General features: G+C 39.6%; 2 protein-coding genes across 2 annotated transcripts in view; one reads left to right on the top strand and one right to left on the bottom strand.

The window, feature by feature from the left end:
- Positions 1-24,597, bottom strand: part of pcdh15a (protocadherin-related 15a) — a 213,709-nt gene that overhangs the window by 148,428 nt on the left and 40,684 nt on the right. Inside the window, exons 3-6 of the mRNA XM_053621203.1 lie at positions 23,724-23,738; positions 22,666-22,731; positions 932-1,092; positions 330-485 (exon numbers count right to left, since the gene is read on the bottom strand). Of these exons, the coding sequence (XP_053477178.1) occupies positions 330-485; positions 932-1,092; positions 22,666-22,731; positions 23,724-23,738 (398 nt within the window). The remainder of the gene's footprint in view (positions 1-329; positions 486-931; positions 1,093-22,665; positions 22,732-23,723; positions 23,739-24,597) is intronic.
- On the top strand, positions 3,133-6,206 carry LOC128605598 (uncharacterized). Its single transcript, XM_053621211.1, has 2 exons — positions 3,133-3,871; positions 3,974-6,206. Exons 1-2 carry the CDS (start codon positions 3,153-3,155, stop codon positions 4,059-4,061), a joined length of 807 nt encoding a protein of 268 aa, XP_053477186.1. The 5' UTR covers positions 3,133-3,152; the 3' UTR covers positions 4,062-6,206.

Genomic DNA, 24,597 nt, shown 5'->3' with positions numbered 1-24,597 from the left:
TCCATGAAGACATGGTTTGCCAGGGTTGGAGTGGAAGAACTTGAGTGGCCTGCACAAATCCCTGACCTCAACCCTACCAAATACCTTTGGGATGAACTGGAATGATGACATCAGTGCCTGAACTCACTAATGCTCTTGTGGCTGAATGGTCAAATCCCAACAGCCATGTTCCAAAATCTAGTGGCAAATGAACGACTGAATCTCAAATGGGATATTCATAAGAAAATGAGTGTTATGGACAGACGTCCACGAACCCTTGGCCATGTAGTGCATGTCTAATATGACATGAAAGGCTCCTGAGTAAGAGCCTAAAGCAGTAATGACCTCACCTCATTGACTGCCACGTAATAGCGAGGCTGCTGGAACTGCGGTGTGTTGTCGTTCCTGTCACGTACCACAATGCGCACCTCATGCAGAATAACGGTGCCCACCAGCTCATTAATGCACTGAACCTGAACCACTATAGTGGTAATGTATCTGGGGGGCTGAAAGAGAGGTAGATAGAAATAGAAATATCTGACAGTTTTGACATCTGGCTAATCTCTATGAGGAAAACTGTTTTTTTTTTGTTTTGTTTTTTTTGCAGATATCACACTTAAGTAGTCACTATAGAGCACACACCCAAATCTAAGAAGTAATATGTGCACCGCACGTGTAATCTACCAGTATTTAAGGTAATAAGAGCAGTGCCAGGAATGTTATATTTCTAACATTACACCCCTCTAGAAAGCTATTTTAATTATTTAACATAACTCAAATAATTGAACCAACACATCAGCTAATAGTGTTAAGCTCATTTAATAAGCTATAGTTTAATTACCATATAATAAGCTCATAAAAAAAAAAAAAAAAAAAAAATGCAGTTTGCTGTGCAGCTTCCCTAATCTGAATTCATTTTTGTATTAGTGAGAGTGTGTGAGAGTCCACTCACGTCTCGGTCCAGTACTCTTCCAGTGCTGTTGAGGTAGAGTCTCTGGAGGATAGGGTCCAGTATAACCCAATAGTCATAGTTCCCCAGTAAAGTAAGAGATATGGTCCGGCCCGGGTCCTGCGCTCGACCGTTAATCTGCATGTTCTCCACCAGAACTGTACCTGAGAGAGAGAGAGAGAGAGAGAGAGAGAGAGAGAGAGAGAGAAAGTGAGAGAAAGAAATGGTTACGGCATTTCAAAAATGGCCTTTACAGTGTGATGACTATATCAACATTGACATTTGAAGGGCTTTAAAGTTGATTGCTGTCTTTGTTACAATGGACGGTTAGGATGTACATGGGAAACAATGGTAATTATTTACTTAGAAACTGAATAATTAATAATGTAGATGCTAATCAGCCACACATTCAGAAAGTCGGATTTTAATAATAGAATTAAAAACACAGTGTGTGTAGGACTGGAGTATGTAGTACACGTTTTTTTCCTTTCCAGTTCAGTATTTCACTTGTGCAAGTGAACATTTATTCAAAGTTGTAAAGGAATCGTGGACAACTCCTCCACGCTGAACATTCAAGCTCCTTTATATCGTTTTATATGTTTAGATCCAGAGACTGATACGGCCACAACAAACCACTGATTTTGTGTTTTCGCAATTTGTGATTTGGAGGTCATTATTCTGATAAAAGATCTAAATCCAATCTACATCCAAATCTCTTGGAAGAGGCTACCTGGTTTGGCTCTAAATATCCTGGGACTTGCAATTCATGATGCCATCAATCATTAATAGTGCCTGGATCACAAGCTCTAAAGCAACCTCAAATCAGCAATATAATAACCACCATATTATGAGTGAGAATGGGGTGCTTTTCCCTGTATGCACATGAACTTTTTTTTCACCAAACATGCTGATTGTGAATATGAGAAAACAAAAAAGTTGTTTTTATCTAATCTGTTTGACACTCAATTTCAAGTGTAGTTCCAGTGAAGCTTTGTGTCTGCATTTTGTGAGATTCTCTCAGGAAGCTGTTATTGCTATTGAGGTGGCATCTAATAGCTGATATTGGATTAGCTTAATGATTAAATTCTGAAAACAAGTAGTTTCTTATACTGTTTCAGAAAATCTGAATATATGCCAGTAATTTATCTTATACAAAATGTGCTTGTTAAATAAAAAAGTATTTAAAAATTCATAAATTTTTGCATGGGCAATTTAAATAACTGGGTGTAATTTTTCTACAAATTTCTACACTTTTTTATTTTAAAATGCCAACAATTTGACTGTAATGTTTTGCATGCTGGTTGTGTTACTGGGTTTAGTTTAAATGGTAAATGGCGCACTTATATAGCGCTTTTATCCAAAGCGCTTTACACTGGTTCTCATTCACCCATTCACACACATACTCATACACCAATGGTAGCAGAGCTGCCATGCAAGGCGCTAACTTGGGGTTCAGTGTCTTGTCCAAGGACACTTCGGTATGTGGAGTCACGTGGGCCGGGAATCTAACCGCCAACCCTACGGTTAGTGGACGACCTGCCCTGCCATCTGAGCCACGGCTGCCCGATTTAGAATTTAATTTAATTCTAAATTAAACCCCAGTTGTGTCAATGTGATGGCAATGTTCTATTGTTGTCTCTGTGCCCCATAGTTTACAGCTTTAGTGAGCTTACTGTCAGTGTGTTGCATAACCTTTACGGCTCAACTTTATAGTACTGACCTCACAGTCAAAATATTTTAAATCTTGTAGATAGATAGATAGATATATAGAGAACAGAGAGGTGATCAAATTAATTATATCACTAGCACTACAGTACCATAATAAACATCTTCCCATAAGTATGTAACATCCATCTTGTGAGAATGTATAGGTCATAAACTATAGGGCTTTATCAGGTACCTGATCTGGCAACCTGAAGTGTGACTGAGGAAGCAGCACCCTTCGAGCTAACGCTATTACATTAATTTCTTCTAATCTCTATACTTTAAAATTATTTACCTTACGTTATATAAATATAACTGACACTACTTTAGATAAAACAATCGTAACGTTGCGCTGTCGCTAAATTTGATCTGGTTTTTTTTTGTTGTTTTTTTTTTAACATCCGCGACTAGCTTGTAGCCCGTAGCCCGCTAGCATCACTTACCGCTAGCCTTGTTTACGTTTCACATTTCTCACTTACCGCTGTTCTGTTTAAAAAAAAAAAAAAAAAAAAAAACAAACATGTCTGCTGTCTCTCCGGTTTTGAGTGCAGATGAGGACTCGCTCGAGCTTCACATGGTGCGGCTGGAACTGGAGGATGTGGAGAAGCAGATCCGCAGCCTACTCGACAAGCAGGCCCAGCTGCTGGAGCGACAAACTGCGCTGGAAACATCTTGTGCCTCTGCCCACATATCCAAGGTAAGCACACAGCGTGGTATTTCCACTCCCAGCCCCTCTACGCCGTGTGTTTCTCTGTGCAGGGACCGTGCACCTAGGACTTTCCCAGCCGTGGTCTCCGTCACGCCGGCGCCAACACACCTCGGGCCTTGGGTGAACCAGCGGCGGAAGGCGCGGGCTGGACCCTCTCCACCTCCGGTGTTCGAGATTCCAACCAGGAACCGCTTCGCCCCTCTCCGCCAGACCAGACCCAACGCTGTGATCGTCGGGGACTCCATTGTGCGGAACGTCCGTGTAGCCTCATCTAAAGGTAAGGTGCGCACACACTGTTTTTCTGGTGCTTGTGTTCTTGATGTCACTGCGCAGGTATCCGGGATCCTGAAGAAGGACGAGCGCATTGGAGCGGTTGTGCTGCACGCGGGGACGAACGACACCAGGCTGCGGCAGACGGAGGTTCTGAAGAGGGACTTCTCCAGCCTGATCGAGACGGTACGAGGCAGATCACCCACCGCGAAGATCATCGTCTCTGGACCTCTTCCCACATACAGACGTGGAGCAGAAAAGTTCAGTAGACTTCTAGCATTAAATGATTGGTTAGTCTCTTGGTGTAATGAGCAGAATCTGGTGTTTGTCAATAACTGGAATCTGTTCTGGGAGTGTCCTAGGTTGTTTCGTCCTGATGGCCTGCACCCCAGCAGCCTTGGAGCGGAACTGCTATCAGACAACATTTCCAAGGCGCTACACTCCAAGTGACTGCCTAGCGTAAGTACATCTTCCAATAATAACAACATTCAGTATAATCAATGTTCAATTAAAAATCCGGCACCGGTAGTACATACTATAGAGACTGTGTCTGTTCCCCGAGCTATACAAATATATAGAAAATCTCGGAAAGTCTATCTTCGTAACCTAATTAACATAAAATTAAATCATATTGAATGCACAGCCAGCACTTTTGATCTGAAGCTAGGACTATTAAACATTAGATCTCTTGCGTCTAAGGCTCTTATTGTTAACGACATCATTACTGATCAGGAATGTAATTTAATGTGTTTAACAGAAACTTGGATTAAACCAAACGAGTACATAGCATTAAATGAAGCCAGTCCTCCTGGATACAGTTATGTACATCAGCCTCGTTCAACTGGTAGAGGAGGAGGTGTTGGTCTCATCCATAGTAAAAATCTAGTCGTCACACAAAAACCTAAGCATAAATTTAATTCTTTTGAAATTCTTTATACCAGTATAAGTTATGTAGCCACAAAAAATAAGTCAATTCCTCTAATTATTATTTACAGACCCCCAGGGCCATATACTGAATTTCTTAGTGAATTTGCAGACTTTGTCTCAAACCTGGTTGTGTCTGTAGATAAAGCATTAATCGTCGGAGACTTTAATATTCATTTTGATAACCTGGAAGACCCTCTAAGATTAGCGGTTGTGTCCATCTTAGATTCAGTAGGGATTAATCAGAACGTAATCGGGCCTACTCATAATGGTGGTCACACTCTTGACCTCATACTAACATACGGACTAAGTATAGAAAATATTATCATTCTTCCGCAGTCTGAAGTTGTCTCAGACCATTATCTTATCTCGTTCATAATACGAATTGATCATAATATTTCCACCTCGCCTCGCTACCGTGTAAAACGTACCTACACATCAGCTACTGCACCGAGCTTCATAAATAACCTCGCAGAAACATCAATTAGATTTGGATCACCGTCAGATCACATAGAACTCGATCAGGCGACTGAAAGCTTGGAGTCAACACTCCGCTACACGCTAGATAGAGTGGCTCCACTCAAAAGGAAAATAATTAGAGAAAAAAAATTAGCACCCTGGTATAACGATCAAACGCGAACCTTAAAACAGACAACTCGACAATTAGAATGTAAATGGCGTCAAACCAAACTGGTGATATTTCAAACAGCATGGAAGGAGAGCCTACTGAAATATAGGAAATCTCTTGGCGATGCTAGAAAAATCTATTTCTCCGCCTTAATAGGAGACAACAAAAACAATTCTAGATTCCTTTTCAACACAGTAGCAAAATTAACTAGGAATAAAACCACTACAGAGAGAAACACTCAATCATTACATAGCAGTGAAGATTTCATGAAATTTTTCATCGATAAGGTTGAAAATATTAGACGTGAAATACAGGCCATTAAATTAAAACCAGACAGTACTGTAACAAACCCATTACATGACAATGTAGCAATATCAGATCAATGTTTAGAGTATTTTGCTTCGCTTAGAGAGACCGAACTAGCTACATTAATCTCTTCAGCCAATTCATCAACTTGCATACTAGATCCCGTACCTACATGTTTGTTTAAACAGATTTGTCCAGGAGTAATTGAACCACTTCTAAATATAATCAATTCTTCCCTAAGCACTGGCTATGTACCTAAATCGCTTAAATTAGCAGTTATTAAACCCTTGATTAAAAAACCTGATCTTGACCCGTCTCAATTGTCCAGCTATAGACCAATATCAAATCTCCCCTTCATCTCTAAGATTTTAGAAAAGGTTGTAGCAAAGCAGTTATGCTCGTACTTAGATAGGAATAACATTCATGAAATGTATCAGTCAGGGTTTAGACCTCATCATAGCACAGAGACAGCATTAGTTAAAGTAGTAAATGACCTTCTACTGACCTACGATCAGGGTTGTGTCTCTCTGCTTGTGTTACTCGACCTTAGTGCAGCTTTTGATACTATAGATCACACTATTCTCCTTGATAGATTAGAAAATGTTGTTGGTATTAAGGGAACAGTCCTCTCCTGGCTCAGGTCTTATCTGACCGATCGTTATCAGTTCGTAGATGTAAATGGTGAATTCTCCATGCGTACTGAGGTTACTTTTGGAGTTCCACAGGGTTCTGTTTTAGGCCCACTGCTCTTTACTTTATATATGCTACCCCTAGGTCAAATTATTCGTAAACATGGAATTAGCTTCCACTGTTATGCTGATGATACACAGTTGTATGTTTCAGCGAAGCCAGAGGACAGACAGAAGCTTAGTAAAGCTGAGGATTGTGTAAAGGACATTAGACATTGGATGTTAACTAACTTCCTTCTACTTAATTCTGATAAAACAGAAATACTTTTATTAGGCCCACGTGTAGCTAGAAGTAATCTTTCTGATCACATGGTTACTCTGGATGGTCTTTCTGTTTCATCATGTGCAGCAGTTAAAGACCTTGGAGTGATTATTGACTCCAGCCTATCATTTGATGCTCATGTAGATAATATTACTAGGATAGCCTTCTTTCATCTCAGAAATATTTCTAAAATAAGAAACATATTGTCACTACATGATGCGGAAATACTAGTTCATGCATTCGTCACCTCTAGATTAGATTACTGTAATGCCTTACTGTCTGGATGTTCCAGTAGGAATATAAATAAGCTCCAGTTAGTCCAGAATGCAGCTGCTAGAGTCCTAACTAGAACTAGAAGGTACGACCATATCACACCGATATTATCAATACTGCATTGGCTCCCAGTAAAATCTCGCATTAACTATAAAATACTTTTATTAACCTATAAAGCACTAAATGGTCTCGCGCCACAATATCTAAGCGACCTTTTGGTTTTATATAATCCGCCACGCCTACTTAGATCAAAAGATGCAGGCTATTTGACGGTACCTCGAATAGTGAAGGCTACAGCAGGGGGAAGAGCTTTCTCTTATAGAGCCCCACAGTTATGGAACAGTCTTCCTATTAGTGTTCGGGACTCAGACACAGTCTCAGTGTTTAAGTCTAGGCTTAAAACGTATTTGTTTACTCAAGCCTACCCTGACTAGATTCTGTTCTACTACTTCGCAGTCATAATAATCTTTTTTCTCCCTCTCTCCTTTCGCTGAGCCCCACACGAATTTATGGAGATACTAGAGATCCAGATCCTTTCTGCCTCTGGATGGAGCTCAAATCTTCTCTAATTCCAGACTGCTGGACTACGGCTGCTCCTAAGGCCATACAGACTTCATATAAATCCATAATGAACTTTTTCACACTATCTGTTGTTACCCAGATGAGGATGGGTTCCCTTCTGAGTCGGGTTCCTCTCAAGGTTTCTTCCTCTTAAAACATCTTAGGGAGTTTTTCCTTGCCACCGTCGCCACTCAGTGGCTTGCTCAGTTGGGAAAAATTCGCACCTTTAATATCTGTATACCATGTTGATATTTCTGTAAAGCTGCTTTGAGACAATGTCTATTGTAAAAAGCGCTATACAAATAAAATTGAATTGAATTGAATTGAATTGAATAAACTGTTAGCATGTTAGATAATATGTCACTAGATGAGACCTTCTTGCTCTCCACAGATAGTTATTCTTTATCAATTTTCTAACCTCCACACAGCAAATAGTGTTCCCCCACTGTGCTCACTGTGGTCATGCATCCTTATACAATAAGCTATCAGCACCCGCCCACCCCCCACCACCCCACCACTCCTTTCACACAGTACACAACTATCAATACAAGCACTCCAAGCATAGAATAATATTCTGCCAGTGAACCTGTCCATTTTATCTTTACTTAGTGATGTTAGAGAATATCTCTCTCCCACAGAGACAGATTTGATATTCTAGCTCCAGCTCCATCAATTCGCATTCATCCCTGCGATTACAGCTGGCCTGAAATCCTTAAGTGCACGCCAAAACAAAGCTACAGACAGTGTGTGTCAAACACAAAAGCAGCTATGTGGCTTGACTCGGAGGGACTGATGTATGCTCTCACAGAGAGACTGAGTGAGGGTCATGGTATGTGTGCTGTGGCCTTTCATGACTCACACCATTAACCAAGTTCAGAATGATGGAGGAAGAACAAACGAATAGAGGCCACAGCGGAGCCCTCAAAGTATACACCTACGCCAGTCTAGATCTACTCTGGCTGGGACGGCAGGATGATTGAGCTTAATTGTGTTTGATCTCAAAGAGGAGTATACACAAGGCTGAGGCTGCAAGTCAGTCAGGCTACTACTAAAAGAGGGACTGTGCTCTCTGAACTGTATTCTGTATGACTGGACATGTGTGGAGGAAACAAATGCTATTAAAACCAGACTCACGCTTTGTGCTGCAGTGCATTCACACATTACAGAGAGAGATGAGCTTTCCTGATGACACACACACACACGTATACAGTATCGCTACAGGCTTCACATAAATCTTTTCACACTAATAACTAGGTGTGAACATGCACTCAACACACTTAAGTCACTGATCATGACCTTTTGCCATATGTCTTGCTGAAGGTTTCCCCAAAGACAAAGCAACCCCATACCTCTTCTCTCTGTCTCTCACACACATCACACACACACACGTCACACACACACACACACAAACAAACACGTAACACACACACTAGGGATATCACGAGAACTGATACTTTGGTACCAAGTCGGTACCAACATTCTTAAAATGTGACAGTACTTATTTTTCTGCAGTAGCTTAAGTACCTTTAGTAATGAAGGTTCCGAGGTTGCAATTGTTCCAGAACTGAAGGGGGCAGCAAATACGCGCAAGTGTTTTAGTCGGTCCACAAGTGGTAAAGAAGAAGAAGAACGCCTACAAGCACACGGGAAAAACTACAGAAGATGGCGACAATTTTAGCTTTTTCCCGACTCGTTGAGAGGAAAAGAGAAGAAAGGTAGCATCGGTTGCCATCATTCATTTCAAACAAAGCGAGTAAACACATGGAATTTGACAAAGCACTTGAAAAACGGATCCTATATTATGTTTGTTTGAGGCAGCTGGCATTGTGGCCGTGAAACCAGCTAACGTTATGCTCCATGTAATGTTTGCGATAGCCAGTTATTTGTTAACGATGCTAACGCATTGCAATGTTATAAACTACCTCCTAATGGGACACCATGCATCACCATTCAGCCCGTGTCCTGTCAGCAAAATGTAGCCTAATGTCACTAATAATTATTCAAATGTTAATGGTTTCAATAAATATTGTTGGCCTGCCACCATATCAGTGAATTTAAACTAATGCTTGCATTCAGAGTATAAGGGGCGTGTGCGTGTGTGTGTGTGTGTGTGTGTGTGTGTGCATGTGCGTTTAGGAGTGCACCTTAGCACTTGTTATTAGCACTTAGCACTGTTTTATTAGTCATTGGAAATAAGACTGCTTCGTGAACGTAACGCATTCACCATTCAAACATTCAATGAACATAAATACTGCGCGAAGTGCACAGCCACACGAGGGGTTTAAATAACAAACAAAATCAAACTGAAACATAGACACCTGGATTAAATCAAGACACATCCTCAAACACCAACCAATGCTTAAACAGGGAGTAAAACCAAAACAAACAAAGGCGCGTGTCCATATACAAAAGTCTCGTGTACGCGCGCTCTCTAAAGCTGCGTGTGCATGTTGACGCCGCAGTGCCATCTGCCGGCGGGAGTGTAACTCTCTCCCTCTCTCTCTCTCTTTGCCAGTGTTATCTAGAGGAGGATGTCCTATAGGAGTTTTTAATAATTTTTTTAAATTGTTTATTTATTTATATATATATTTTGTAAACCACACCATGGTATCGACTTTGGTATCAAGTATCGTGTACTTTTGGTGGTATCGGTACCGACTACTAGATTTTTGGTATCGTGACATCCCTAACACACACACACACTTCTTATATTTGATATTAATATATAGATGGGAGCTCAGTGGTTAAGACATTGGACAACGAACTGGAAGGTTGTGAGTTCAAATTCCAGTGCCATCACTGGTACTTAACCCTAAACTGCTTAGTTGTATAAATGTGAAATGCACCTATCATATCCAGAGGTTGTCTTTGGGAAATAGACGTATGAAACGTATGGCGCACACTGCATCAAATTGGTCTGCATGGCTGTCATCCCAGAAGGAAGCCTCTTCTAAAGATGATGCACAAGAAAGCCCGCAAACAGTTTGCTGAAGACAAGCAGACTAAGGACATGGATTACTAGAACCATGTCCTGTGGTCTGATGAGACCAAGATAAACTTATTTGGTTCAGATGGTGTCAAGCGTGTGTGGCGGCAACCAGGTGAGGAGTACAAAGACAAGTGTGTCTTGCCTACAGTCAAGCATGGTGGTGGGAGTGTCATGGTCTGGGGCTGCATGAGTGCTGCCAGCACTGGGGAGCTACAGTTCATTGAGGGAACCATGAATGCTAACATGTACTGTGACATACTGAAGCAGAGCAAGATCCCCTCCCTTCGCAGGGCAGTATTCCAGCATGATAACGACCCCAAACACACCTCCAAGACAACCTCTGCCTTGCTAAAGAAGCTGAGGGTGAAGGTGATGGACTGGCCAAGCATGTCTCCAGCCCTAAACCCTATTGAGCATCTGTGGGGCATCCTCAAATGGAAGGTGGAGGAGCACAAGGTCTCTAACATCCACCAGCTCCGTGATGTCGTCATGGAGGAGTGGAAGAGGACTCCAGTGGCAACCTGTGAAGCTCTGGTGAACTACATGCCCAAGAGGGTTAAGGCAGTGCTGGAAAATAATGGTGGCCACACAAAATATTGACACTTTGGGCCCAATTTCACTTAGGGGTGTACTCACTTTTGTTGCCAGCGGTTTGGACATTAATTGCTGTGTGTTGAGTTATTTTGAGGTGACAGCGAATTTACACTGGTATACAAACTGTGCACTCACTACTTTACATTGTAGCAAAGTGTCATTTATTCAGTGTTGTCACATGAAAAGATATAATCAAATATTTACAAAAATGTGAGGGGTGTACTCAATTTTGTGAGATACTGTAGATTGTATACATGCAAGATGTGTTTTCATATACAAACACCCACACACATGCGCACACCCACACGCACGCACGCACCCACACACATACACACATATACACAAAGCATCCTGCAAGGGTTTCTGTGAAGGTTTGACTCTGAAGGAGTCAGAGGAGATCTTCTGTTGATGGGTTCTACATTGAACCTTTAAGGGTTCTCCAGAAGAACAATCCAAAGAACTGTTCATTGTGCTAGATGGTAAAGCTTGTGTTTAGAAGTTAAATAGCTGTAAATAATCTGATTGTCAGGATTAAACGTTTTTTGTAGAGGCAAACAGCACCACCTCTAGCTATTTACGCTGCAGCCCTCTCAATTATTGCGTAGAGTATGTGCTTATATTTCACAGTGAAGCCCTGCCACTCTGTCCTTTGGCTAAGCCTTTGAATAATAGTTGTGTGTGTGTGTGTGTGTGTGTGTGTGTGTGTGTGTGTGTGTGTTGCTTAAGAATGGATTATATACTTGTACTGCATTTTGGAATCTCATATCAGAACATGTTCACATTTTCATTCTTGCTTCATTACCATACCACGCTGCCGCAATCAAAATGGATATGTTTCAGGTGTCACAAATGATTAATGAAATTATCTCACTACGATGAAGCAAAAGCAACTTGGATAAAAAAATCCATTTTAATTACTCAATGTGATAAAGCATATCTACTCCATGCCTAAACCATCCTTACGCACCTACTAACAATTTCCCTTTTTGAAAGCCTCTATGTCATGAGTACAATAAACATGATGAACTGAGACTGCCTAATAGCTTCAAGTGGGTATTAATGCTTAAAATGCATAGTAATCAAATGCCTAGCATGAAAAACGGTGCAAATTGTACTTTGCATATCATGCCCATGTATTAATAATCTATGGGAAACGTGTTCCCAAACATGTGCTGTTTATGAGGCAGCTTTTGCCATTTGTTGTGAAAGACAGTTTTAATTTGGAGAAGCAGCTCAAATGGAGGGTAGATGTAGAGAGAAAGATGAGGGGGTCAGACAAAGGAAGTGAAGCTTTTAACAGCTCATCCATCTCATCTAAATCTAATGAAAACAGTCCAAGAGTAGGCTAGATTAAACCACTATTAGCAAAGACCTGCATCTAATTAGGACTAGTCTATTTATCCACAAACCGTATTATACACCCCCATTCCTGTATAATTTCAGATTTAAATAATTAAATAAATAAACTTAAAAAAACAACAACTCTTTTCTACAATACAGTAACCATGTCTCATCTGATGCAGAAATCTCCAAAAAGCCCAATACATTAAATATATAGTTTTATAAAGAAACGACATATAATCCCCTTTCGCAGTCATTGTCTGAGCTGCAGTTGATGTTGAGGTTAGTGTGAGCAGGCATCTCCAGACAATGTCCACGAGGATGCTCTTCAAACACCTCAGAGGGTAGTACACTTAACAGCGCTGACATAGGGACACGGTGAAGGTGAACAGCAACAAAACCAGAGAACGGAAATGCTCTTGTAGGCAAAGGGGTGTTTTTGTTAGGCAGGACTTAATCCATCAGATGGTAGCAAACAGAGAATGCACACACACACTTAGAGAAATGGAGGAGCAGCAGCTGCAGAGTGGTCTGAGTGGGCAAGGGCTGGAATTGCCTCTATCTAATCCAGAAAAGTGGCAGGTGCTTGAAAATAATCCTACTTTCAACATGTTCTCTAATTACTCTCTCTCTCTCTCTCTCTCTCTCTCACACACACACACACACACACACACTAACATTTTTATTAAATAGAATTGTGGAACTGTATGCTTTGCTGTGAGAGTGGAACATGATACAGATATAGCCTGAACTGAACCCAGTAACACACTTTACAAACACAAATGACACAAAAGGACATTTAGAATCGAGTCCTACCACCTAATGCATGGAAAAGAATCACTTCATGCAGGCCTTTTAATTATTTCCATCTGACACAAACATATAACACAAACAAAAAGAGACTAAATGGTTCACTGCCTAGTTAGAATTCCAGCTGGTTACTAGGGCTACTCCATCTCACACATATCGAGATCTGAATCTGAAAATATACACATGAGCCATCTTACTCAGGAGAGCACAAGAGAAAGAGAGTTGGAGGCACTACCCTGATAAACATTGTAAAAGATTTGGGGCATGCTACATGCTCTCTGACATGCTCTGAGTCATAATGATTTAGATTTTTTTTTTTCCAGTAAAGATAAAGCCAGATTAGATCTTATTCTAATTCTGTTAGGGACAAGCATTCTTCCTCTGGTGTTTGGCAGGCGTATACAGTTCAGAGAGGGTCCTGAATTTGCCTCAAGCAGCACCTGACACACAGTGAATGTAGAATATGTAGAATATGTAGAATATGAAGAGTGGATAAATATCTGACAATACTTTTTGCAGACCTGTTCATCCTGATTTTCCTGAGGTCCTTGTGGAACAAAAATATATTGTGGAAATATATACTGGAAAATAATATGCATTATACTTACTCTATATTTTAAAATATACAGTGGGGTCCAAAATCTGATACTACATTAAAAAGCTGGCTTTTGTAAAATAAATAAATAAATAAATAAAACATTTTAGACTTTCACTAAAAATGTAAATAAGTAAAGAACGTTACTATTTAATATTGAATATTCTGCACTATTTCTAGATCAGTATTTAAATTCAATGTTTTTTGTTTTTCGCATCATTCTATGTAAACTCTAGAGACTGCTCTGTGTGAAATTCCCAAGAGATCAAAAGTTTCTGAAATACTTAAAGCAGCCCATCTGGTACTAATAGCCATGCCACAATCAAAGTCACAGAGATCACACTTTTTCTTCATTCTGATGTTTGATGTTTGATCTTCATGATTTTATGCATTGTGCTGCTGATACATGATTGGTTGATTAGATAACTGCATGAATATGCAGGTATTCCCAATAAAGTGGACAATAATTGCATATTAGACAGGAAGTATGACATGCCTGTTAGATTGTGCTTGTGTTCAATCCAGTAAATATTTCATGTACAGACAATGGAAGGACTTTTGCCAAAGTATGGTTTTGGTATTGAGAATTGTGATACTACACTTATCGGTATCGTATCGGTATTGAAGTCAAAATTTTGTTATCGTGCTACATTAAATTAGAAAAGAATGCAAAGTAGCAGCATTTTTACTGGTGGTATCAGACATTTGGACCCCACTGTACTGTACACTGTATGTACAGTTGTAATCAAAATTATTCAACCCCTATTGCAAAACAGATTTATTGTCAAAATTTAACAAATCAAACAAAAGCAATTGAAATTCAACAAAACGAATGCTTCAAGTGGTTCCCCAAATTCAACTGAAAATGCAACTTATTATTCAACCCCTTCAGGGCAAGCATCTTTAACACTTCAGTAGAACTTTTGCTGTTATGACCTGCTGCAAATGAGATGCATAGCCAGACACCAGCTTCTGGCAGCATTCCTGAGGAATCTTAGTCCATTCCTCATGAGCAATGGCCTCCAGTTCAGTAATATTCTTGGGTTTGCGTGCTGAAACCACCGTCTTCAAATCCCACCAGAGATTTTCTATGGGGTTCAAGTCAGGTGATTGTGATGGCTCTGTAGAATCTTCCAGGACTTCTTCTACAACCATGCCTTGGTGGAATTTGAGGTATGCTTGGGATCATTGTCCTGTTGGAAGGTCCAATGATGCGCAAGCTTCAGCTTCCTCACAGACAGCATGACGTTTTCTCTGAGGATTTCCTGATACTTCAATGAATCCATCTTGCCCTCCACACGCTGCAGATTTCCATTTATATGATTTTGAGCACCGAGTTTTGCTGCAGGTCTCTTGCAGTCACACGAGGGTTTTCACAACCTGCCTTCTCAGAAATCTGGTTGCAGCCATTGATAGCTTCCTTTTTCTGCCCCGTCCAGGTATTTCATATATTCTCTATCCCTAGCCAGTTCAGGTATTTCATGTGTTCCAGCTCAAGCACATCTGGTACAACTAAGGAAGCTCAAGCACACCTGGTGCAATTAATAGATTAGTTGCATCAGGTGTGCTTGAGACAACACCTGTTTTGCATATTTGTGCTGTTTTTATTCATTCATTTCTATTCAAGGGGTTGAATAATTTTGAAACTGGAGAAATCATTATAAGTTGCATTTTCAGTTGAATTTGGGGAAACCACTTGAAGCATTCGATGTGTTGAACTATTTTACTTGCATTTGTTTGGTTTCTTCCTTGCAAACAGCTGAAAGTCAGTAAATTTTGACAATAAACCTGATTTGCAATGAGGGTTGAATAATTTTGATTGCAACTGTATAGAATATTGTATATCAGATTCCTGCTTCCCATTTTTTTTTTTAAAAAAAGCATCAATTACAAAATAATGACTGTGATAAAGAAATGATTAGGACAACATTCCTGTGTTCAGTAATAACTGAACAGATAACAGAATGTACCTGATTTGCTTTGCTGCCTCGTCTATCTACTGGTTACACCTGGAAAGATGATATGCATGATCTCATAATGTTTTTCTCTATTTTGCATTCAAATCTTTCATGAAATGCATAAATAGCCCAGACAAAGGGAAAATCTTCAATGCTTTTCCAGTGCAGAGTAAGATATAGTACTATCTATCAATCTATTTACCCATATAAACCATAATATATACATAAAGTACCCATTCTCCCATATATGGAAAGTGGAAACAATCTGTATGTTGCAAAATATATTTATTATACATTGTGAGTACATTACAAAATCCACTATATTAGATGGATGGTGATAATTGCCTTTTTTTTTTTTTTTTTTTACTTTTTTTTAATGGTAAGCAGCAAATGGGGTCAAATGTGTGTATGATTAAACTTTAATTACAGCTGCATGGTGTGAAATGCAAAGCAGAACTGCTCTCTGCCTCTCCGCAGGAAAACGAATAGCCAGTGCAAAGCGATTTTGTTGCTCCTCATCTTTATTCATCTGACTAACTGTGTGGGGTACAGTAAGTAGACAGTCAGCTCAGCAGCTGACTGTGGCATGTGTAACATGGCATGAGTAACTCATTGCCTTGTGAGGTTGTGAAATTAAGTTAAAGTACAGGATGGAATGATTTAATGTCAGAATGTACCCGCCAAAGCACATTTAAAGTGTCACACTGTGCATTCATGCATACTAGGGATGGGCGATATAGAGTAAACTATATCACGATATTTCATGGTATTTTTTGCAGTAACGATATATGAAGATATGAAAATAGTAACATTCAACGCTATCTTTTTGGCCACAAGTCACATCAGCACGCAGTGGTCAGTGTTTTAGTTGGAGTGAGGTGGTGGGACAAATTTGATGTGTTTCCTCCCTTTATAATTCACAAACCTTTGATTCTAGGGCTGGGCAATATGACAAAAATATCATATCACAATACTTTTCTATGATAGGACATTTCTACAATACACGATCAGCAACACAATATATAATTCAGCTAACAAACTGTCTACAAAAAAGTAGTAAAATAAACAAAAAAAGGCTTTCTTTAAAGCCTACAAAGACAAAGATGTTTGTTTTTTTTAAAATATTAAGTCAAGTCAATGGCCTCCGTTCAGTACTACTTAATTTGTAATTATTAAAAACGTAAAAAAAAATACATCATCATACCAACGATACCTCAGAAAGGTGTATTGCTTAAACATTTATCATGATACTAATATTTATATATATATATATATATATATATATATATATATATATATATATATATATATATATATATATATATATATAGTCCTGCCCATTTTGCCTGCATGTGTGGGAGGCAGTAGTACTTGAATAATGCCTTTATGAGTTCGTTTTTGTAAGAAGGGTATTTAAGATGGATTTTGTGGGATGCTGATGCCACACTCTCTTGACCCTCTGCCACATCCCTCTGCACCTCTCTGCTCTTGTCTTCAACCTTCAAATGAACAATTGTAACTTTCTGCTTATGTACTGGTCCCAAAACAACAAAAAACAGTCTTCTATTTTGTCTACTACTGCAGGATTTCGATATGCACTCCCCCTGTGCCAGCCCGAGGAACGTGATCTGGCCTTTACTTTAGGCACTTTTAATCAGCTACGGATGCCATGGCAACCCCTCCCTCCAACGTGACTCAGTGGCTATTTCTCATCAGCTTATCTGATAGCTCCTCATCAACATGGAGAGCTAGCAATGCCTGTGCCAGCATCAGTGATGAATACTGTGTACTAGGGATAAGTTCCTATTTGAATATTTAGTTTTAAAATCTTAAGAAATTGAGTAGTAAATTGGGCGTTTAGGAGAAATATTCAATAGAAATCACAAGAGTTGAATGCGTAACACAGTTGCAGGAAAGTGCTCAATCACCACGGAGCTATGTGGTTACCTGCAGATGTAAATGATTTGAAAACAACTTACTGCTTCAGATTCCGTTTTGAGAAGTGAGACCCTGACATGGTCCTGTGCCTTTTTTCTTCTTAAATTTAGATGGTTTTTTTCAAAATTTATGACAAAAAAAGGCACAGGACCATGTCTGGGTATCGGTCTCACGTCTGACATGTTGCCATGTGGTATTTTAGCTCTGTGTCAAGGCAAATGTGCAAATCTTTCAATCTTTTTGTGAAACAAAGAGAAATGTTTCACCCCATGCAGGGTCAAATTTGTGTTTGATTAAACTTTAATTACAGCTTCAAGGCATAACATGCAAAGCAGGACCTGACTCATAGGAAAATGATGGCTTAGCCATTGGCATGAAAATTTGTTGCTCATCTGTATTCAGCCAAAAAAATAAGGAGACTGTTAACTTAGCTAGTTAAACATTCTGTAAGTAACTTACCACTTCGTGAAGATTTAAACGTGGCTTGTTTAAATACTAATGAGTTTTGACGTCACACAGTAGATCCATGCACAGACATATAAAGGCTTAATGTTTTGTGGCATACATTATTTTGTGTGCATGTTTGGATAGTTTGAATATTCCAATATTACCTGAAAAATACCCTTGAAAATTCAAATAGTTTCTTCCTGCACACCAAGTAACTACTGACTAAAAATGAAAATATTTCCAACAGATGGGTGGCTGTGGCTCAGGTGGTAGAGCGGGTTGTCCACTAATCGTAGGGTTGGTGGTTCGATTCCCAGCCCACATGACTCACATGCCGAAGTATCCTTGGGCAAGATACTGATCCTTTGCCAAGTTGCTCCTGATGGCAAGTTAGCACCTTGCATGGCAACTCTGCTACCATTGGTGTGTGTGAATGGGTGAATGAGACACAGTGTAAAGCGCTTTAGATAAAAGCGCTATATAAGTGCAAACCATTCTATGGGATGGCCATGGCATGGCAGATCAGCAAAACGTGTTCCTGAGACCCAGTAAATAAATGCTACAATCTAAACTCTGCTATAGTAACACGAGTTATCAACATGAAAAACACACACCCTTCGCTTCCACACCCTGTACACTGATGAATGAACAGTCGATGATGTTGTGGTTTTCTAATGCTATAGTATTGCAGCAGCTCACCCTCACAAAATAAAATAATAATAAACTGAGTAATCACCATGCAACTTAGCTAACATTATCATTACTTAGAAAACTATTTGCATAAACTTTAGCTAGCAACTCTAAATCACCCTTTGCCTTAAAAGCAGCTTCAACCAGCTGGAACAGTGATGCTCAGCCATAGAGGGCAAACCACAAACCACAAAAGTTAAGCCATTAGCTGTCTGTGTTCATTCACACAAGACCAAAGTTCAAGATTTATCAAAAAAGGTCATATGTTATCACCAGCTAGAGTCAATATAGGTTTTAATATGAATGCTATAGAGTCCTTAATGCGAAATAATGATTCCATAAGAAACAGTTCCACTGCAATTTTTTATGAATCTCCAGAGGGAATTCGGGCCTTCAATTCCCAGCAGCCATTGCACCTCTACATCACGGTTACATGACCACCCACACCTGACTCTCATTCTGTTAACGAGCCCCTGTGTGCATTTAAGTCTCAGTTTGTACAGCACTCGGGGTCTGGCTTTGTTTTGTCTAATGTTGTCATGGTATGCGCTCTGTTTGTTTGTTTCAGGACACATTGTTGGATCAGGGCCACAGAAGAATGGCTGGAGGTTAGGTGTATGTTCTTGCCCCACCCTCCCTCCCTCCCCTACTGTGGATCTCAGGATGCCGCTCAGCCTAGATGTGCAGCTGAGGATGCCGCTCGGCCTTCCTGCTCCGCCTCGTACGTCACTACACCAGGCTCCTCTTCAGACATCGCCTTCCTGTTTGGCTGAGGTTGTCGCCTCCCTCCTCCTGCTACATGGAGAGTGCCACTCCTCCCTCTGACCTCACAGACAACTTTGCTCCTCCCTCTGACCTCGCAGACAACTTTGCTCCTCCCTCGGACCTCACAGACAACTTTGCTCCTCCCTCTGACCTCGCAGAGAACTTTGCTCCTCCCTCTGACCTCGCAGAGAGCGTTGCTTCCCCCTCTAGCTCCGTGGTTCACGTCACCCTCTTATTAAACTTTAAATCTGCACGTGCATCCGCCTCTGCCTCTGCATTAGTGACGGCAATGAAAAAAGAAAACTTTCTATGTTGCTCCATCAGCTAGAAAAACATAAAACGCATAAGAGAATTAAATGGTGCAGTGTTTATCTTGGCTAATGAAACGGTTTCACCATTTATAAGACACTTGATTTAAAAAGGAACAAAGCTAAACAAAAAAGGCACAGCGACGCAGATAACTTCAGGAGTGTGTTATTAAAAGTACACTTTATAGGAAACATCGTGGAAGAAGATCTCAATTTGACAGACATGGCCAGCATAATAAAAGCAGCATGTTTTGATGACCAAACATCAGAAAAAAGTCTATAGATAAAAGCTTTTTCCTAAGCATCTACATATATTTTTGGCTAAATTAATGTTTAATGTTTATGACTGCTGAGTGATACTAACAATTTAGAGCAGCTGTTACCCAAATGTATATAGCCTGTGGTGGATAAATGAGGTGCCCCAGGTTTACCACATAACCAGAATGCTGAACAAATTCAGCAGACATCATCTCAAACCACAACCAACAATTAAACTAAAATCATGTATAGGCAAAGTTGAGATGGTCTGAAACAGAGTTGAAGGCTGGTTATTAACAGCTGAACAAGCATTTCAGATAGAGCTACTGAATGTCAAAACACCTGCATTGCCCCAAGACTTGCTTCACCAAATCAAGCAGGCTATGGCAATACTAGACCCCACCTATAAACCCCTATCTGGCACCTGCAACCTTTTAGCTAATGAACATTCCCCATCACTGCTAAGTCGCTACATATCCAGAAGATGTACATTCAGAGAGCCGGGCTCTGTGAGAGACACCAACTCCCAATATACTACACTTTGTCAAGATCTACAATGAATAATCCAGCTACATGCATTCAACCAACAGCACATGCAGTCAAACCAAAGCTGGCTAGAAACACAAACAGATGGAGGATTTTTAACATAAGCCTCTCTAGATGGTGGTTCATCCAAGGAGAAAGCACAGCCAGCAAATCCAAGATGACAGTGGCAATGAATACTGAAAAAAGACTTGAACTTCAACTAATGACCATCTCTTCTTTCATTTGCAGAATTCCCTGTGGAAGCTCACCTGTAGGGCAATACTTAGTCTTTAGCTGTACTTATCTAGGAGCCCCAGAGCACTGCATGAACATGATTCACTGAACTAAAACGTACATGGATGCACTCACCATGCACCTGCTCTCCATTTCACCCTTCCCACGTAAGAGAAATAAATACCGTCTTTCCAAACCAAGGTGGAATTAAGACACACACACACACACACACACACACACACACATATATATATATATATATATGTATATATATATATATATATATATATAGATATATATATATATATATGCACAAAAGTAGCAATACCAAAAAATGTTAGGTGAAGAATTGGAGCAGGAAGCGAACATGTGTTATTGCTTATTTCCTTTGAACCAAAAGAGTGCTAAAACCTGTTCAAATTCGAAAGCAAAACTCATCAGAGAAACAAACAGCAATCCAGACTGAGCAAATTAAACTCATTAAACTCATGTGCCCCAACAATACATCTCTCAGCAGTCAGTTGTTCACTGTTATCGAAGCCTTCCAGTGCAAGCAGTGTTGTTTTGCTTTAAGCCTGCTACCCAGAGGTGACCAATATACCTCCAAGAATGGAAAATGAAATATGTGCAAGAAGCGTTGCATGCTGTAGCCAGAATCTGTCACAGGGCAACAAAAAGACATTGGTGTCAAATGCATGGCTGGGTTGAGGTGCTGTACTGGCAGGCATTGTGAGTGTATTATGCAGTGTAGCACTGCCTACTCAGAGACGCTTTATGTGTTAATGGGCCCCAGTGTGCTTTCACAACAACAAAACACCATCTGCAATCTTAGCGAGGACACACACTCAATCCTCTCACACATACACACTGCCAATCATCACACAGGGCCAGAGTGACAAACACAACAAGTTGCTACACTCTCTGATTATGACCTTTCCGCAATGATAGCTAATATAGCAGTGAAGTTTGTGAAGTTATTGATATATTTGTCAAAGTCTGTACATTTAGCTGGTTCAATTCAAGTTCAACGTTTCAGCAGAAAATCAGGCTGGAATGAACATCAGACCAATTGATTTCTACTACAAGCTGACATTCAAGGGCTTTCAAAATTCTACAGGTGCATCTAAAACAAATTTGAATATTGTGGAAAAGTCCATTTTTCCGTAATTTCATTCAAAAAAAATGGAACTTTCATATATTCTAGATTCATTACACATAAAGAGAAATATTCAAGCATTTTTTTTCTTTTAATCTTGATAGATTACAGCTTACAGCTCATGGAAATCAAAATACAGTATCTCAAAATATTTGAATTAAATTACAGAAAAAAAAATTACTTTTCCACGGTATTCTAATTTTCTGAGATGCACCTGTATATATATTTTACTACACTACAGTCCAAAAAAGGTTGTACCAAAATTGTCCCATGATGTGTTCACTTTCTACAAATATTTACACACTCCTAGAGGGTATTCTTGATCTGGCCAAGGGGTTGTTCCTTACCAAGGAAAAAACTCTTCTGTCATTCACCACTTAGTGGTTTGCTATGTTTCCGATGTTTGTTTTGATGTTCAAGCTTATTAATGGCTTTTTTCACTGGCAGTGACATTCTAAATGCAAATGCCATGCTTGAAATCAACTCAAGACATCTAAATCTGCTTGCTTTAATTCCTACACCATTCACCCGAATTGGATATAAATACCCTCAAATTAAAGATGAAACTCTCATATGTATTGTTTAATTTCAACTTCTATATAGACAATGAAAATAACAATAACTTTGTCACTGTCCAAATATTAATGAACCTGACTGTATTTACTTAATGACCAATGACAAATTTACATATTTATCAGTACTACCAATTTAAACAAACTGAATGCTAATGTAAAATCAGCATGATTTGAAGGTAACGAGCAGTTGCATAATGTAATGGAAGCAAAGAAAGTGGAAATACATACCATTTGGACTCTCTTCATCAATAGTAACAATAGTGGCAGGGGGTCCAGTTCGATACAGCTTACACTCTGTGTGAAAAGAAAGGATTCACACAGAGTCAGAATTGAAATCACTCTCATTTACTATTCAAATTTTATACAAGATGTGGTGTGTTTTTCACATAGTGATGAAACTGTAACTAATGGTTGAATGATACACTATATGGTCAAAAGTATGTGGACACCTGACCATCACACTCATATTCCTCCTCAAACTGTTCCCACAAAGTTAGAAGCACACAATTGTCAAGAATGTCATCTATGCTGTAACATTAAAATTCCCTTCACTGGAACTAAAGGGCCCAAACATGTTCCAGCATGATAATGCCCCTGTGCACAAAGCGAGCTCCATTAAGACATGATTTGCCGATGTTGGTGAGGAAAAACTTGAGTACCTGCACAGAGCCCTGACCTCAACCAACTGTGCGTGTTTGCGATGAATTGGAACACTGACTGCACACCAGGCCTTCTTGTCCAACATCAGTGCCCAACCTCTCTAATGCTCTTGTGGCAGAATGGACAAATCCCCAGAGACACGTTCCAAAGTCTAGTGGAAGGACTTCCCAGAAGAGTGAAGTGTTATAATAGCAAAGGAGGGAACCAACTCCAATACTGGTTTAGAAAAGGATGTTCAGCAAGCAAATCTGGTTGTGATGGTCAGGTGTCCACATACTTTTGGCCATATAGTACATGTACAAATACAAATATAATCAAGCAATTAAGCAATGCAATTATGATATGACTTTTAATGTAAACATTTTATTTTTCTTAATCACATCCATTAATCCATGAGAAGTGTCTGCCAAAGAAGCATCCGCTAAAGAATGCTATATAATATGAGTCCCAGGCTTCATTTCGTCTGGTCAGATAAAAGTCCATAGGTGATTCCCATTTTAAGTTTATGCTTTGCAGTTTTTAGCTTAACGATACATACTTTGCAGGACTGCTAGGGGAGAGACAAAATCATGAAAGGCAACAGAAGAGGAAAAAGAAAGTGATAAAGAGAATGAGTAACACCTTACCATCATAATGCCAGTCTATGTCAGAGACAGGGTTAGTTTCAGCAGCAGGTGAAAAGACAAAAGGAAAAAAACAAGAATGAAAAGCTTGCTACAAAGATGTCTAAGATTGTAAAGATCTAAAGTCCATAAGGAAAACATACTTTTCTGATTAACAGTGGAAAAACATGAAAGGCAGAAGCTGGTTAGAAGCAGTCACAATTTCAGATTGAGATTTTTAGGGCGAGTGATTTATCAGAGTGTGATGCAACCAAAATATAAAGGAGGAGGAGGAGAAATTCTATCTTAATTAGAAGAGAAGAAAATATACACACACACACACACACACACACACACACACACACTCGAGATAGGATTCTCCTGTTTGCATGAGTCACAACAAAACATCTGTTGCCAGGTGAGAAGGAGTAGATCATTTTCACATTAAATATGGATCATCACAGTTGTGTCCCTCTAGCACACAGCAGGACACCATGTAACAGACACTTCAATGCATATTTAAGAACATTATTCACTCATTACAGGATCCTCTGAAAACCTGGCCAACATAAAGTGGTTACTGAAGATGGATGACTGAATGAATGAATATTATATTTAATCATGTTTACAAAGTGCGACCAGTATTCCCATCATCTGCATACTGTATACATTGTCATTAAAGGCTTATTCAAACAATTCATACTTTTTGGACGAATGCTGCAAGTTACCTGTTACTGTAAACTCAAAGAATTGAAAAACTTATTTGTGTTATACATCCATTCACTTTGACACTTAATTAACTGTGTAGCCTTTGTTCCATTACATATATACTGACAAGGCAGTAATATACATTATCCTACAGCACTGTTGAATTCTCAAATCTGAAGGTGTGGATTCA

The sequence above is a fragment of the Ictalurus furcatus genome, chromosome 3 (genome assembly GCF_023375685.1).
Source record: "Ictalurus furcatus strain D&B chromosome 3, Billie_1.0, whole genome shotgun sequence".
Lineage (NCBI taxonomy): Eukaryota > Metazoa > Chordata > Actinopteri > Siluriformes > Ictaluridae > Ictalurus > Ictalurus furcatus.
Note: the sequence above shows the minus strand (reverse complement) of the source record. Positions and strands in the feature narration are given on the sequence as shown.